The sequence below is a fragment of the Suncus etruscus genome, chromosome 9, assembly GCF_024139225.1.
Source record: "Suncus etruscus isolate mSunEtr1 chromosome 9, mSunEtr1.pri.cur, whole genome shotgun sequence".
Taxonomy (NCBI): Eukaryota; Metazoa; Chordata; class Mammalia; order Eulipotyphla; family Soricidae; genus Suncus; species Suncus etruscus.
Window position 1 is genome coordinate 98,911,534 of NC_064856.1, and position 15,349 is coordinate 98,926,882.

Genomic DNA, 15,349 nt, shown 5'->3' on the forward strand with positions numbered 1-15,349 from the left:
ACTTTTAAGATTATGCAGCTTTATTTACAATAACTGAGATCTATAAACAGTCCAAGTGACCAAGGATATGTGAGTGGATAAACAAGTTGTAGCATCTATAATTAAAGAATAATATTCAGTTGTGAGTAAAGATAAATTCTCCATTTGTGTTTTGCAAATTGGAAGATCTTGGAGAGTTTCAATCAAAGTAACATGAATCAAAGAGAAATTGCAAATATCAAATGATATCTTTCATGTGTCGAGTATCAAAAGTCATCATAAGAAAATAATGAATGATAACAAACTCTGAAAGTCTGCCTTTAAAAGTTAGTCTACTCGGATGGAATCATATAGATATTTGTAGTAAGATGCAATTGTTTTATTGGTAAGATTTTTGTACAACCTTTTATTACTGAAACTGTTATATTATTAGTGTAAATCACATTACCTTAATAGAATCATACATTAGATACATGTGTGTTGTGTTATCTGGTAACACCCAGCCTGATCATACATACCAGCATCATTCTCATTTTTTTTCTTATTTGGTTTTTGGGTCACACCTGGCATTGCTCAGGGGTGTTACTCCTGGCTCAGGGATTACTCCGGAAATTGTTCCTGGCAGGCTAGGGGGACCATATGAGATGCCAGGATTCGAACCACCTTCCTTCTGCATGCAAGGCAAATGTCCTTGCTCTATGCTATCTCTCTGGTCACTTTCTCTCAAGATGTGGGCTTTTCTACATTCATGTTGAGTTTTGTACCAGATCTCTCTTTAGCAAAACCCACACTTTCTCTTGAGTACATTACTTTCTCTCTCTTTCTTTCTTTCTTTCTTTCTTTCTTTCTTTCTTTCTTTCTTTCTTTCTTTCTTTCTTTCTTTCTTTCTTTCTTTCTTTCTTTCTTTCTTTCTTTCTTTCTTTCTTTCTTTCTTTCTTTCTTTCTTTCTTTCTTTCTTTCTTTCTTTCTTTCTTTCTTTCTTTCTTTCTTTCTTCTTTCTTTCTTTCTTTCTTTCTTTCTTTCTTTCTTTCTTTCTTTCTTTCTTTCTTTCTTTCTTTCTTTCTTTCTTTCTTTCTCTTCCTCCCTCTTTTTCTTATCTTTTCCCACCCTTCCTCAGTAGCACTAAATAAAATTTGTTTTTATTTGAAAAATAACCATACTTAATAAAATAGCAACTTTTTTTTAAGTAAAAACATGGGGCCGGAGCCATAGCACATTGGTAGTGTGTTTGCCTTGCACACGGCAGATCTGGGTTCGATCGTCATAATCCAGGAGCCAATCCAAGCCAGGAGCAATTTCTGAGCACATTGCCAGAAGTAACCCCTGAGAGTCACCAGGTGTGGCCCAAAACCAAAAAAAAGAAAAAAAGTGAAAAAAAAATATTTGTATGAGTCTCAGAATTAGTGTCCAGAAAGTTTGGGGCTACTTCTTTGGATTTTTTGGTCAAAATGACCAGTGATCCAAGGTTCACCAGAAGCCTTGGCTCTGTGGTATCCTGATCATAGGGAATACCCTGGCAGTGCTCAAAGCTGTAATTGGCTATGGTCTGGGAACTAGTTAAAGGCTGGAGATCAAATTAAGGTTGGTCACATGCAACATGTGGAACCTAAGCCCTGTACCAGCTTGCTCCCTCACAAAATCCATTTAAAATTGAATTTCTATTTAATAAGCTAAATTAAAAAGTGAAAGTGTTAGTAAAGACAATTTGTTTATTACAGATATGTTGTGTCTGGGGCTGTAGCAAAACTACAGTAAATAGAGTACTTACTTGTTCTACATACGGCTGAACCAAATTCTATCTTCTCTGTCCATGTTGTTCCCCAAGCTGCCAGAAGAGACCCCTGAGTGCACAACCAGGAGTAATTCCTAAACAATTTTAGGTATGGAGGAAAAACAAGTAAACAAAACAGTTATATGGCATCATCTAATGTATGACTGGTTATTATATAAGAAATAATACCAGCATTTCATAATGGTCATACAGATAGGTTTGAAGACTACTTCTTGAGAGCTACTATATGTATAAATTAATACAGGCAATATTATATAACAAAAGTAAAAATTTCTGAAGTCTATAGAATATCATAGGGCAGAGATTAATAAATTTTCTAAGAAAATGCCCTTCCATTGTTACCTGATGAAAAACATTTGCCTAAATAAATGAAGCAGATTAAAAATCCTGGGAAGATGAAAAAAGCTGTTCAGGAAAGAACAGAGGCTTCTACATATTTATTTGTAATATATCAAGTAATTAAGACAACCATTCATACGGTGAATTCTGCATGATATCTGTAAGACTCTATAATTTAACTATCTACTGATTTTAGACTCCATAATAACATGAAGTGAAGCTTAACATAAATAGTATGCAGCTTGGGGAATTATTTTAAATGTGTTTCAAGAGAAGATTATTTGTTTATATATATATATATATATATATATATATATATATATATATGTAGTTTCAATGAAACAAAAGTTCTTTCTGTGACAGAAATCCATGAGGAACTATATTACAAGTCCACATATCAAAATCATTCTATTTTGCAATTCAAATGACATAGTTTTCCTAAAACTCATGGTCGTGCCCTATGAATGGTCCTTAAAGAAAGATCTGCTGTACTCTACAGAATGCTCTTCCCTTCCCCGGAGTTCCATGTTTAAGACCATTGATTTGATGAGTTACTGGATAAGGCAAGTAAATTACTGAAGACAGAAGTTACAGACAGGAGTTAATGGAATTAAGCAGAAGTTACTGAACCAGACTGTGGAAAGGGCAAAGTAGCTAAAAGGAGTTACCATAGAGGACTCATAGGTGTGAGATGAGAACTAAAAGAGTCCATGGATGAAGTTCATGGGTGCCAGACATATCAAATCACAGCTTCCGAGATGTCTAGCTGCACAAAGACCAAGTAGGAAACCAGTTCAGCTACTAACAGTCTTCTAGAAAAGAAGACCATGACTTTGAAGTCAATACTGGCTCTATTGATGATCACTTCAAGTCCATTCTGGCTAACAACTCAAGAATCTTCAGACACTAGGTGGCACCAGATAAATATAAATATTCATTAGCTTGCTCCCTGCAACTTCCCAGATCAGAGCATGCTGTGCAGCTGAGTCAAAGAACTGGGGACTGTGGCCAGAGCAGTGGTGCAAGCGGTAAGGGGACTTCCCTGACCACGCTAGCCTAGGACTGGCCACGGTTCGATCCCCAGAGTCCCATATGGTCCCCCAAGCCAGGAGCGATTCCTGAGCTCATAACAAGGAGTAATCCCTGAGAGCACCGGGTGTGGTCCAATCCCCTCCAACCAAAAAAGAACTGGGGACTCTAAAGACCAGAGGTACAAACCCAAAGAATGAATCAACAAAGCAGGTCGAGGCACTGGGAACTTAAAACCATATTCTCATTTGTTGCATTAAGAACACAGCGGATGAAATGAGGAAAAGTAGAAGCTTGCCAAACTTAATGAATGAAGATACTGATCTGACTTTTATTCAAAGTTCATCTGATCTAAGCAACTCTATAACTTGCAATGACTTCAGAGAAACCATGATGAAAATGTTCAAGGAGCTGAAAGATACAATTTTACAGTCATTCAATATGAAATATGAGAATGGACAGAGAAGACATTTTCCATCATCAAGTAGCAGCAAACAGCCCAACAGATCTTCAATTACTCTAATAAATCCTATTGTAAAATATAACCATATTCACAAACTTATTTTTACTGATTTTTTTTTATAATTTCACTTACTATCTTCTTGTAATAAGCCATAAATTATTATAAGCAGTAAATCATTTGGTGCCTATCAAGGGGGATTGCTAAGGTGATTGTATATTAAACTGGGGACTACGCTGAATGGAAGGTCACATTGATGGTGGGAGTGATGTTGGAACATTAAATGCTCAAAACAAATTTTATTATAAACAGCTCTATAAATCACTTTTTAAAATAACATTAAAAAAAGAAAATTGCAGTTTGAAGTGATCTTACTAAAGTATATGGGAGATAAAAATAAAAAAAATAAATTCATTGAAAGTCCTCAGTAGCAGACCGATGGAAACTGATAAATAAGTCAGTGACTTTGAGAACAAATATAGGGAAAGACAGAAACATACATACAGAAAATGAAATAGACAGGAAGGATGGGAGGAAAACTAGGTACATTGATGGCTGGAAATATGCATTGGATTTATATATAGACTCTATTTTTTTTTTGGTCCGGTAACACCATTTTATTTCCTTCTAAGAATGAAAATTTATCACTTCTTAAAATAAGTTTTTCTATATATATTTATTTTCATTATTTTTTTTATGTACTGGGGTTTTATTTTAACTAAACACTGCTGTTCTTATTCTTCTTTTTGCATCGATCCAACATTGTATAACATTACATTTTTAAAAGCATTTTAAGTATTTTTAGTCATTAAATTGAGTAACAGCATATTGTGTGGGTCTCTATCCATTATATTCTTTTAAGTGTAATAGAGATCCAAGTTATAATCTATTAAGCAAAAATGAAACATTATTTCAGAAGTTTTTTCTGGTCATCTAAAATGAGTGTACCACATTATTTATACACCAGTCAAAGAAAAGTCAGTTGCTTCCAACATTGACAATAAATAAATTTCCTTCTGAAGCAAAAACTCAAGGTAATTCTCTTTCCATTACCTTGCATTTTAGAGTCATTTTATCTATAGCTATTTTTATTTTTATTGTTCTCATTAAATACAGGACTTTGGTTTTGGATCCAGCACTTACTACCATTTTTCTTAAAAGCTTTAGAGAAATGAGAGATCAAGGTTAACATTTTATCATTTATTTCTCTATATTTGATGAATATACTATAAAATTATTCTTATAAAATACTAAGATACTTGTTTTAAGCATTCTGAATCACATATTTTCACCATGTATTCAAAATTTATTATTAATAATATAAGATATAAGTACATATCTTATATATTATATAATATAAACATATTATTTGAATAGGATGTCAGAATAGTATACTTAGTTATGATTACTTTAGATATTTAATAGTGTTTCATAATTATTATTATAAAATTTATATAACTCTTCTTGGTATATGATAATTTATAAAATTTAATAATTTTTGAGTCTGGATCAATAGTACAGTGTTTAATGCATTTGCCTTACATACAGCAACCTGGGTTCAATCCCCAAAAACCAAATAACCCCATGAGCATTTTAAGAGCATGTCAAGAGTGATGCCTGAGTGTAGAGCCAGGAGTAAACATAGCCAGGCGAATCCCCCCCCCAAATAAAAAGAAAGATTTATAGGTCCTGGATAGTTTATTCACAGGTTTACTTTCTGGTGAGATATGTATTATCCAGTAATCTCTTAGACTACTTGTGTGCTTCTTTTGAAAGGAATATTTGATACTAGACTTTTCTGGTTCTTTTCTCTATATTTCTCCAAGAGTAGATGAGTGGGGTTAAGCATAAAATCAATGATAATATAACCTAGTGCTAATAATTTTTTTCTTGGAGAAATTAGATAAATGCTACAGTTAGGTCTAAGGTAGATACACATATCAGAAATAAAATAATAAATTGCTACAAAGATATGAGATACATAAAGTGAGGGTTTTTTGTCTTCCCTCAGTTGAATGATTTCTTAAAGTCAACAATAGAATTCTGTAAGAAATAAGACAACAAAGACAACTAAGATCAACAGACTTTAAGAGAATAATTATAAGGATACAGTTAATATAAGCACTCAATGTAAATACGTATACAGGTCATTTTAATCAAAGGGTGGTCATCACAAAAATAGTGATCAATTTTATTAGGACCAGAGAAACTGATTTCAAATTGATTGCTACAGAGAAAATAGAAAATGTATAAAGAGTCACACCAACCTAGACAACTATGATTAGAAAATTTTCTTTTTGTACTACTCAAGATAATAGTTTTGGAGATGACTATATAGCAACCATAAGCCTTAGCCGTAAAAAACTAAGATTTCAACACTTCCAAAGAAGAGCATAGTAAAGATCTATAACATGCAGCAAATCACTAGGAATGGATTCGCAAGTACTAGCAGGTCAGCACTTCATTTGGGTGTAAAAGTGGAGACATATTAGGTGTCCATTGCTGATAGGAGGATGATGAAATAGTGTATTGGTTGTTTTGAAACAGCTGCATTAGACAAAGATGATAATCACAAGGTTTCCTGCCAATAGAGCCTTATAACTCAGTAAGAACATATAAAATGAATGTATTTTACATCCCTAAGAAAACAATCAATCCTGAAAAAATTTATTATTATCTAACTTTGATGCATATAATTCATGAGCAATATACTTAAAAATAAAGCATCAATTAGGAAAAATTAATAGAATAAACTGAATGATAAAGAATTTTCTAAAAAGTATTTTGAGTTGAAAATTATATTATTCAGCTATTTTAATTCATTTTTCATGTTATTTCTATTTTCCTATCATAAAATTATTTGTTAAAATTACAAAGTATCTTAGGATAAATATAATTAACTTCTTAAAGTCATTTTATGTATCAGTCAGGAATGTACTTACCCCAGTGGTTTTTTCCTTATTCTGGATTAGAAATGACAGTCAAATCTGAACCATAAATTTCTATTAAAATAAAATAAAATATATTAGAGTACTTTTTTAATTTTATTTTTTATTCTATAACATCTTTATTTAAGCTTCATAATTACAAGCATGATTGTAGTTGGGTTTCATTCATAAACAGAAAAACACCCTTCACCAGTGCAACATAGAGTACTTTTATGAAAATATTATTTGAAAGTTATAACATATAGTGAAATCACAACTTCAGCATTTATGTTATTTATAGTCCTTTAGGAATTTGATTGAGAATATTGGCAGTCAGATCTTTTAAAACTTAAAGCTTTTATTTGGGTTTTCTATTAATTCCTACATTAACTAAACTTTGAATAGCCATGTTTTGCCCATGCAGCCAATGTAGGTAGCAGAGATGGCATAAGAGATCTTGTGACCCTAAATATCAGAAGATTAACTGGCCATAATGAAAAAGGAACCTGAAGCATAAATAGTGCACTTTTGAGATGACAAGTTTAGACAGTATCAAAATCAAAACCTAAAATCCTGTAGTTCCTTCCTCCTTACTATATATTATAACCACCATCCAAAATAGCAAGCATTCCAGATTTGATGTTAGATTATTCTTTAATGTGATTGCAGAGACTTTCCCTTCTGATCAGTATTTGAGCTAATTTCAAATTTACATCAAGTTGTTTATTTGTACAAGCCTTGAAAAATAAACAAAGTGGATTTAATAAAATGAAAAAAGTTCATGTAAGATCCAAAGCCAACTTTAACAGAAACAATACCCAATCTACAACAGGCTAGACACAGAAGGGACCACTTATACTAGCAGCCTGCGAGGCAAAGGAGGGGCGATATGGGATGCAGGCTGGGAACAGGGGTGGAGGGAGGACAACATTGGTGGTGGGAATGCCCCTGATTCAATGTCACTATGTACCTTAAATACTACTGTGAATGATTTGTAATCCACTTTGGTCAAAAGAAAAATTATTAATATTATAAAAATAAAAGCATTGCTAGAATAGAAACTGATGAATAGGTGATCTTTTATGACATATACAGCTTTGAAAACAAAACTATATAGTACTGGATATATCTAAACAGGTAGCCACTTATGTAAAATAAACATTATTTAGATTATTTGAATGGGAAATAGCTATAAAATTATAAACTTACATGAGCCTTTATAGATAAGGCTAATAGCAAGATTAAAGGAGAGAAAATGTGAATGGTGGAAAAGTAAAGCACAGAGGTAGGAAAGAAAAAAGAGGGGAGGGAAAGAAAAAAGAGAGGAGGGAGGAAAGAATAAATGGGGATATGGGAGTTGAGAGGAGAGGGAAGGAGAGTGAAGGGAGGAAAGGAGAGGAGAAAGAAAAATTTAACTTTTAGAACAAATTGATAAGGAATCTTTCAAACTAAACTAGAGTTATTTTTAACCACCAATTTCTCCCCAAAGACTCAAGCATGGATATGAGACTTGTATATTTGACAACCCCATATGTTATGGTTTCCTTCCAAGTTTTAACTCTCTCTTGCCAACTGATTTATTCAATGTTTTTATTTATAGTTGTTTTTTTAAGGCTGGTTTTTCATCTGTGACGTTTCTGAGCTGTTAAGGATACGCTAAAGTCAAATTCCTTGTCTTAGTTGTATGCCATAGAGCACTCCTATCAGCTTTTCCAGTGACTCAGTCTGTAATCTTTAATAAATAACTTTTTATATTAATGTAAAATAATTTTAAAAAGTTGATCCATACTGACCATACTACAGTATTTTAACATACAATTGAAATGTCAGAGAGATAATGGAGAGGTACAATGATTTTTCCTGAATTTGGCCAACTGTGGTTTAACTCCAGTACTACATATGATCCCCAAAGCAATCCAGAAGTGATCCGTGAGTATAAAGCTTGGAATATGACCTGAGCAAAGCCAGGTGTGGCTCAAATCTCCATATCTTAAAATAATCAATATGTAAACTCAATTTTAGAAACGTAAAATGCAACATATTTAAGGAACATTCATACTGTTGTACTTTGTTCTTAGTTTTGTAAGACCTCTAATAGTTGTTTGAAAAAATGAAAAATGATTATCAGAGTTTAGAAGTAAACAGTATCTAAATATTATCTAATATCTTAAATGAGAGTGAATGATAAGCTTCCCTCTACATATTAATACTGATACTTTCTTCACAAAATATAGTTACTATTAGTTCTCAGCTATATTTATATGAGTAAATTTGATAGAATCATCTTTCTAGATCGTTGTATGCATAGAAAATCATTTGCTGAAATGGAGTGGAAGGGTGTTTGCCTTACACTTGGCAGACGCTAGATGGAGCTGCATTCAATTCCTGGCATCCCAGATGGTCTCCAAGCCTGTCAAGAACAATTTGTGAGTGCAGAGCAAGGAATTACTCTTGAAAGTAGCCAGTTGTGGCCCAATAAACAACAAAAATAAGTCATTTGCCTAATCCAATGTCTATTTTTAAATATAAGATGATTAAGTAAAGGGAACCTGGAGTGGTTAGAAACACTGTACCTGGGGCAGCCTCCCCCAACACATGGACTTTATAGAGCAACCTTGGCACACATGGCACCTATTTTGAGCATGGCAGAGATTCTCTCAGACAGAACAGAAGCAGAGTAAGAGAAGGAGAGGTGAAGACGCTACTCTGAGCAGCTTCCCAGAAGTTGAGGCTCATTGCCTTCTTCTACCAAAGGTACTTTGTGAGAGGAGCATGGCCGCCTAACCTCATACTGGTCACTGTGTAGTAGTCAAAAAGAAAACTTAAGTTAAAGGAAGTTGGGAGCTTGGTTGCTTTACAGAAACCTACACAATTTATCAAAATAAAATGTTACCTGATTTAGTTGATCTCTTCATTTGCCTGCCCAATTCTCACTCTATTAGAAGTGACTCCATATTCATGACAACCGAGGAAGAGAATAAGGCATCATGAATAACAAACATTTAACTGAATAGAAAATGATATACTAGACAATGGCTTACCAAATCATGTGCTATTTAAGGGTTTAGTTAGGTGAAATAAAAAAATCAAATATTAAAATTGAAAAAAATTAATGCAAAGCCTTTAAAGTCATAATTTTTCAAATTATATCAATATATATACACTAAAAGGAATTTCTAAATATATTCAGAGCAAGTGTTATTAAGCCAAGGACCATGATAATGTCCTTAATTAAATTTTACCCTTTAATTATCATGTCTCTGATGATTTTCTTGGAGCTCCAAAATTTTTGTCAGAGTCACAGTTCACAGAATCATAGGAAACTCTGTGCTGTGTGCTTTTATAACTTCCTAAATACATGAGGAAACCAATGTTGTAAATAGTAACTTCAGAGGTTAGTACTCAGGAAATCTGAGATGTGTTAAATAATTTGAACCAGCAAGGGTGATTACAGTATAAGTGTGTACTACTGTGGAATTTTGAAATGTGTCAAACAGATAAGTGAATAAACTAGTGATTTGAATCATTAAAGATATTTTAAAGATAAATGAGGTTTCATTAAAGAAGAAAAACAATTGAGAATATTTTTTTATTTTTCTTTGACACCTATCTGTACAATATTATTCTGAATTTATGTACACTAATATTATCCTTAACTCCCTATCCGGCCAAATATAGAAAATGTAATAATATCACAAATAATAAAAATGGGTAGCAATCCCTTTTGTTGTGTTTGTTTTCTGGGTCACACTCTGCAGTTCTCTCTCTGGTCTTGCACCTGTGTGGTACAAGTGTGAGTGAGGTGAACTTGATACTTCGATGGAGGAACCCTAAGATGGTGGTGGATGAGGTGCTACAACATTGCCTGAAGCATTATTATTAACAATATTGTAAGTCACAATGCCTGGTAAAAATCGGAAGGAAAGGGGCCAGAGCAATAGCGCAGTGGTAGAGCGTTTGCCTTGCAAGCAACTGACCCAGGATGGACCTCAGTTCATTCTCCAGCATCCCATATGGTCCCCCAAGCCAGGAGAGATTTCTAAAAGCATAGCAAGGAGTAACCCGTGAGCATCACCTAGTGTGGCCCAAAAACCAGAAACCAAAAAGAAAAAAATAAACACAAAAATTAAAAGAAAAAAAATTGAACTTTACTTTGTTTTCTTCTTGGATAACAAGACGTATGTGATGTTAGGGTAACATCTTGGTTCTCATGAACCCACTCATTTTATTTCGGATTGTTTGCTTGTTTTTGTTTTTGTTTGTTTGGTTGTTGTTTTTTTTTTTTTCCTATCCCCGTACATCCACTGTACTCAAGGATTACTTCTGACTCTGCACTTGGAAACAACTCTTGTCAGTGCTGAGGTTTAGAAAATTAAGAATACCGGAATGGAAACTAGGACAGTTGCATGTAAAGAAAACACCCTACAACAATACTATCTCCCCAATCCAAGCCACTCATTTAAAATGGAAGCTACCTGTTTCTTGTTCTTTTTAAATATCTTTTCTGTGGTGGTGGGTCATGGACACATTGGTCGTGATCAATGTTATAAACTTAACCAATATTGTGAATATATTATCTAAATTATAATAAAATGTAGTAAATTAATGTTTTGTTCTAAATTTTTTCTATAACAGTTTTTGTTTTTGATGATAAACCACACTTTTTAACGCATAGTGACTCGAAAATTTAGTCATTAATTTTAGGGTCCAGAGTTAAAGGATAAGACCATGCAATTGAAACAGAGCAAAGCAAGGTTTTATTTTATCTATCAGCAAGCAAGCTGATCAGGGTCACTTTTTGAGGAGGTGCCACACCTTGGGCTACAAATAAGATTATATAGGGTATATGCAAGAGCTATTTCATCTTGCTGACCTTTAAACTGATAGGTTTGCATTTTGTTGGCAAGGGGCTTTCCACATTTCCTGATATCTTAGCCTTAACAAATCTGCTATAGCCAGGTTCCCCAGGGCAGTGTTTAGGTTTCCAATGGCTTCTACAATTATCTTACCAAGTATCTTACTAAGTATCTTTTAGATACTTAGACATATGACAACTCTAGCATTTTAAGATATAGTCAGTTCTATGTCAAATCAATTCCATCAATACTATAATAATGACTTCAGTGGGCAATTTTATTTTATTTGCTTAATTAATACCTTTATTTAAGTGCAGTGATTACAAATATGTTTGTAGTTGGATTTCAGTTATAAAAAAGGACATACCCTTCATCAATGCAATATTCCCACTACTAAGGTCCCCATTTCCATCCTCCCTCACCTCTGCCTGTATTTGAGACAGGAATTCTATTTCTCTCACTTACTACCATTGTCATGATAGTTGCCAGTGTAGTTATTTCTCTAACTGAACTCATTACTTTGTAGTAAGCTTCAAGTGTAGTCAAAATACCTTGTCTGAGGAAGACCTCGAATTCGTTCACTACTACCACATTTATCTTTGAAAGGTTACTTTAGTGGGTCAGAGCCTAAAATCTGATAATGGTTCAAAGTTATAAAATTCACTAAAGTCTGTTGTTAAATATCTTTAATGTTACTGAAGAATTTCTTAACAAATAAAAATATTGGTCACAGAATATTTAGCAGCAAACAGGGACCAAATAATATCGAAGACCTGAAAGAAGAGTCATAGATCATTGATTATGTTGATCTTTAATTCCTGTGTTCCACATATGGAAATTTATAATGACAAGGTACACTCTCAAAAATGAAGATACATATTTGTTATAGGAAAATTATGCAATTGACTTACACAATTATACTAGGTCTTGGAATAAAGGCTCATCTTGTTATTGTACACTGATGTGTTTTATTATTTACAATGATAGTATTTAAAGTTATAATAAACATAAAACAGCATTACTGTTCTCTAAATTCTCTCTTCCCCATATAGCCAGAATCTCCTTTAAATATCTACTATATTATTCATTATATGTGTAAATATATATATGTATACATACACACATATATTTGCTCTCTTTATGTTATGTACTTTTTTGAATATATTTTGAATATATTTTGGGTGAAAATCAGAGTAAATTTGCATTTCAGGTCAGATTAATTTAACTTGTGAAATGCTTTTACTCTCATTGCATTTTTGAGTTTTATCTAATTTATTTTACTACAAAAATGTATGTAATTATTTAATGACTATATTTTTTCTCCTAAGCCTACAATTTACTTGCTTTCTTTCATATTTGACAATAGTGCTCATATATGATATTATAGCTCATAGTTGACAATATTTCAAGATATTGTGAAGTGTATTTTTTGCTCTAGGATTCACGACCTCATTTATTTTAAGACATATATTTCAGTTTGGTGTTTTTTATATTTGATTACTAAATGGCTTTATTTATAGATTAATAATTACCAATGTAACAGTTTTAAGCTGATAGAACTAGATAAAATGTGACATTTCTTAAAAATACTTTTTAAAACTCTTTAATACAGTGCCAGTAATACACATTTTAGAAGCCTTCTGAAACACAGAGTATCACATATTCATCACTTGTTAATTATGATTAATAATATTGGTATCAATTACTGTTGAATTCTAGAACATTTCAAGAGATTAAAATTTAAATGTTTTTTATTACACAGCTGTTATCTGAATTGCATCAGATCTTTGTACATGAATATTTAACACATTTTACTGAACCATTTTAATGTTTGGATATCAACTTTTTTATAATAAGAAATATATGTTTTTATTCATTAATCTAGATTTTAAAATAAAATTATCTTTAGTATTTAGAAGTGTTCAAGTAAGTGATCCATATAAAATTGCATCTATTATATTATAAAACTAATTTATTGGCATAAATTTCTTTTCTTAGAGGTCATCTAAACTAGATAAATATTTTAATGCAGTTTAGTTTCAAGCATACTTGGTATACCAGAATTAGTATTTTTAAGCTATTGCCATACAATTGCATTTCTGTTTTTATCTTTTATGTATATTGGTTGTACATCAAAGCTCTATCTCCTATTTCATTTACATCTATTAGATACTGAATAAATTCAAACTATTTATGAACTTCTTTTGAAAGGAGTTTTTGACACCAAACTTTTTTCATTGTGCTTTTCATCTCTCGATTTCTCAGAGAATAGATTAAGGGGTTGAACATTGGTGAAATGATGGTGTAAAAAAGTGAGAATATTTTATCCTCAGGGAAGGTAGTGGGAGGTCTAAGGTAGATAAAGATTGCAGGTACAAACCATAAGATGACAACAATGATATGAGTGCCACAAGTAGAGAGGGCTTTTTGCCTTCCTTCTGCTGATTGATTCCTTAAAGAGAATAATATAATCACATAAGAAATAAGAAGGACCACAAAGGTGCCTGAGATTACCAGACCAGAAAAAGCAATTACCAGCATGCCATCAATGAAGGTATCAGTACAGGCAATTTCAATCAAAGGGAAAACATCACAGAAATAGTGATCAATTTCATTTACATCACAGAAGGGCAAACTGACAACTATGCTGAAAAGAGGAAAGGCATGGGCAGCCCCACAAATCCAGGTCGCAAGAAGTAAGACTTTGCATTTTGTTCGGTTCATGATGAGCATGTAGTGGAGGGGTTTGCAGATGGCAACATAGCGATCATAAGCCATGGCAGTAAGAATAAAGATCTCAATACCTCCAAAAAAGTGCAGCACAAAGACCTGGAACATGCAGTAACTATAGGAAATGGTCTTTCTTTCCACTAGCAAATCAGCAATTAATTTAGGCGTTACAGTGGAGGTATAACAGATGTCTATTGAGGACAAATGGACAAGGAAATAGTACATTGGCTGGTTTACCAGATGGCTGAGCTGGACAGAGATGATGATCAGAATATTTCCTCCCAACAGAAGAATATAACAGAATGAGAAGAACACAAAGCAAAATATCTGTATTTGTTGACTGTAAGAAAGTCCACGAAGAACAAATTCTGAGATGTTTCTGTGGCTTTCCATTTGATTTGATGCCTGTTATGCACAAATGAAATACATCTTAGAAGACAAAAATAGAAAGGAGATACAATTATGAGTTTAATAGTACAAAATCACTTTTCAAATATATTGAATTGAATACTATTACATAAACTGGATTTAGCAAACTTATTTTATAATGCATTTTAGAATGGATAAAACTATAATGTACAATTTTAATGACAATAGTACAAATTATCATTTATTTTACTGAATCGAATAATAAGAATAAAAATATTTATATATTGTTAGGATAATAATGACATTTTTGAAACAAAAGTATAGTGCAGTGTACTTCATGTACTTGTCTTGCATATGGCTGATTTTACTTAGGTCTCATGCACAGCATATGGTCCACTTAACACACCAGAAGTGACCCCTGAACAAAAGGATTCAGGAGTTAGGCATGAGCACTGCAGTGTTATTTCCCATCAACTAATACTTATATTTTTATCCTTTAAAACTAATAGCAAATTTAAAGTTATTACAAGTAGGTAAATATTTTCACATTATATTTCAGTGAGTATGTCTAATGCATAATATAATTTTTCTTAAATAAAAGTATCATACGAAATTTTCTAAATTACCTTTAAAATATGTGTGAAAAATAAATTTGAATTTAGTATTTTTAACAAGGACTACTGGTTTTAATGTTATTGATATAATTTACACATTATTTTATGCTATGTGTCAAGCATTGGCTATATTAACCAAATTCAATACTGCTATATTGAAAAGCAAAGTTTATGCAAACATAAGTAAAGAATGACAAATTATTAAAATGATCTCCAAATATGTTCAATGTTCATATTTATAATTTACAGTTTAT

General features: G+C 32.5%; 1 protein-coding gene across 1 annotated transcript; it reads right to left on the reverse strand.

Moving 5' to 3' along the window:
• Nucleotides 1-13,569: 13,569 nt before the first annotated feature.
• Nucleotides 13,570-14,505, reverse strand: LOC126018628 (olfactory receptor 4P4-like). Its single transcript, XM_049780729.1, has one exon. It carries the CDS (start codon nucleotides 14,503-14,505, stop codon nucleotides 13,570-13,572), a length of 936 nt encoding a protein of 311 aa, XP_049636686.1.
• Between the last annotated feature and the right edge of the window lie 844 nt (nucleotides 14,506-15,349).